The following is a 2,292-nucleotide window of genomic DNA, read 5'->3' as shown; positions in this document are numbered from 1 at the left end:
GAAATTGAGATTGTTTTTCTTTGATTTGAATACGGCTTGCTCACAATTAGTTTTTTTTGCTTTGAGTTGAAGATGGCCGCTCAAAATTAGTTTGATTTAATTTGAAAATAACTTGATATATGATATATGTGCACGTCTACGTGTGTCTCAACACAACTTGTCGAAAGACCAACTTGAAATATAACATTTTTAAGTTTATATTAAACCATATCGGCCTCATCCTGATTTACCACTCAAAATGCAATGCATTTAATCCAGTTCAATAATTTCTTACAGAATTTATGATGATATTTAGTTTAAATTGTGTAAAATTTCCTTCCTGTTATTTTATTTCCTCCACATCATTTACTGAGTGGCAGGTTCTAATTTAGTCTTGTATATCTGTGGACGCTGAATGTGTTTATTCCATTAGGCTAGAGAAGATGGGTGCTCTTGATGTGAACAAGGTGGTCCATGGGCACCAAGGATGGCGCCTAGTTACTTGTGCCTGGCTTCATGCTGGAGTGGTCCATATACTCGCCAATATGTTGAGCCTTCTTTTCATTGGAATTAGACTCGAACAAGAATTTGGATTTCGTAAGTGACATTTCAACTTAACAATATCTTATCTACTAGTATCAATCATATGTATTGACCCAAATTTATGTTGATGTTGTCCTTCCTTTCTGTCAGTGATTTTACTTTTTTTTTATTAATGATCTATGAAAAGCTAATATAATAATCAGGAGATGTTTTTCGTGGAGTGGCTGGCTACCATTCTCTTAAATAATAATACTAAAACATGGAGCTTCTAAATTTAACGCCTTTTGTTTTACTCTCGGTTGTTTCTAAGCTTGTACGAAGATAGAAAGCATCTTTTGCTGCTTCTTACACAATTATTACGCAATTCCAAACCAATTCAATAAGGGGGCAAACTGGACCAGAACCTTTACCGATATGCCCAATCTAATTGAGTAAAATTCCACAGCATATATAGCTGCAAATTATATATCTTACATATGCATTTTATTTTATTTAGGTTTAAGCTGAATCCCATGGCCCAAAAGAGTGCAAATGCCTCTAACTTGACTGTCTAAACCTTTACTCTCGCCAAATAAACCTCAAACTAATTAGATCCAAGCTGTCCAGTCTAGTGTCAAATATTTCCTATTGTTCTAACATTTCTTCCTTCTTTACCAGCCAGAATAGGCCTTCTATACATTATCTCTGGGCTTGGTGGTAGCTTACTATCTGCTCTCTTTATCCAATCAAGCATATCAGTAGGTGCTTCAGGAGCACTTTTTGGATTACTAGGCGGCATGCTCTCCGAACTCATAACAAATTGGTCAATTTACGCAAATAAGGTACAATTGTAATTTTACTAATTAATTTGAGTTTAGCTGGAATTGAAGTTCTTGTATCTATTACGTGTTTCATTCATCTGTAGCTTGCAGCATTGCTGACACTTGTGTTCATCATTGTAATAAACCTGGCTGTTGGCGTCCTCCCACATGTGGACAACTTTGCTCATATTGGAGGTTTTATCTCTGGATTTCTTCTTGGCTTTGTACTATTGATTCGCCCTCAGTTTGGATGGATCAGCCAACAGAATCAACCTCCTAGTGAACAACACATTGGTTCGATGAAACGTAAGCATAGGATGTATCAGTATGTACTGTGGATAGCTGCTGCAATTCTTCTGATTGTGGGGTGAGCTTCTTTGGAGAAACTCAAATTTTTGGATTGTTTAGGGAAAAATTACCAATATTATTGATTTTGGTGCAGATTTACAATTGGTATGATCATGCTTTTTCGTGGGGTTAATGGCAATGATCACTGCTCTTGGTGCCATTATCTGAGCTGCGTTCCCACTTCAAGATGGCATTGCAATTCATCAGCAACTAATTGCTCGGTATGGAGCTGATATCTTCTACTTTTTTTTATCTGAATTCATCGTTTTCTAGAAAAAAAAAAAAAAAACCTTAGAAAAATTTTCCCGCCAACTTCTTGCAAAATTACTCGAAATACAAAGCATTTTGTCCAGCCATGATGATGAAATTTTAAGGGGATGGAATAGTTGCTGTAAATGTAATATGCAATTTGTGAACTTTTGCAGGCATATCAAGATGGGAACCAGTTGAATTTAACGTGTGAGGGTGGCAGTGACAGAAGCCAGACCTACCCCTTACCAAATGCGAGCAGTGATAGGATTGAAGAGCTTTGCTCCCAACTCTGCAGTTGACATTACCTACTCTCAAATATGGGATGATTTGCCGCTGATTCTTTGTATAAATCATTGAGGATTTTTTTTTT

The 2,292-nt window shown here is 36.4% G+C and overlaps 1 protein-coding gene across 1 annotated transcript; it reads left to right on the top strand.

Annotated features, from left to right (window-relative positions):
• The first annotated feature begins 410 nt into the window (after positions 1-410).
• Positions 411-2,286, top strand: LOC110035471 (RHOMBOID-like protein 1). The gene is made up of 5 exons (XM_020739703.1): positions 411-576; positions 1,180-1,343; positions 1,427-1,689; positions 1,765-1,891; positions 2,096-2,286. Exons 1-5 carry the CDS (start codon positions 423-425, stop codon positions 2,219-2,221), a joined length of 834 nt encoding a protein of 277 aa, XP_020595362.1. The 5' UTR covers positions 411-422; the 3' UTR covers positions 2,222-2,286.
• Positions 2,287-2,292: the final 6 nt, after the last annotated feature.

This window comes from Phalaenopsis equestris, unplaced genomic scaffold, assembly GCF_001263595.1.
Source record: "Phalaenopsis equestris unplaced genomic scaffold, ASM126359v1 Scaffold197815, whole genome shotgun sequence".
NCBI lineage: Eukaryota > Viridiplantae > Streptophyta > Magnoliopsida > Asparagales > Orchidaceae > Phalaenopsis > Phalaenopsis equestris.
The sequence above is the reverse complement of the archived record's forward strand: the minus strand, read 5'-3'. Positions and strand labels throughout refer to the sequence as shown.

Bases quoted from the DNA above. Each gene is read 5' to 3' on its own strand.
- LOC110035471 (XM_020739703.1), top strand. From the start codon at position 423: ATGGGTGCTCTTGATGTGAACAAGGTGGTCCATGGGCACCAAGGATGG. The intron at 1,344-1,426 runs GTACAATTGTAA...ATTCATCTGTAG, and splicing joins GGTCAATTTACGCAAATAAG to CTTGCAGCATTGCTGACACT. The intron at 1,892-2,095 runs GTATGGAGCTGA...GAACTTTTGCAG, and splicing joins CATCAGCAACTAATTGCTCG to GCATATCAAGATGGGAACCA.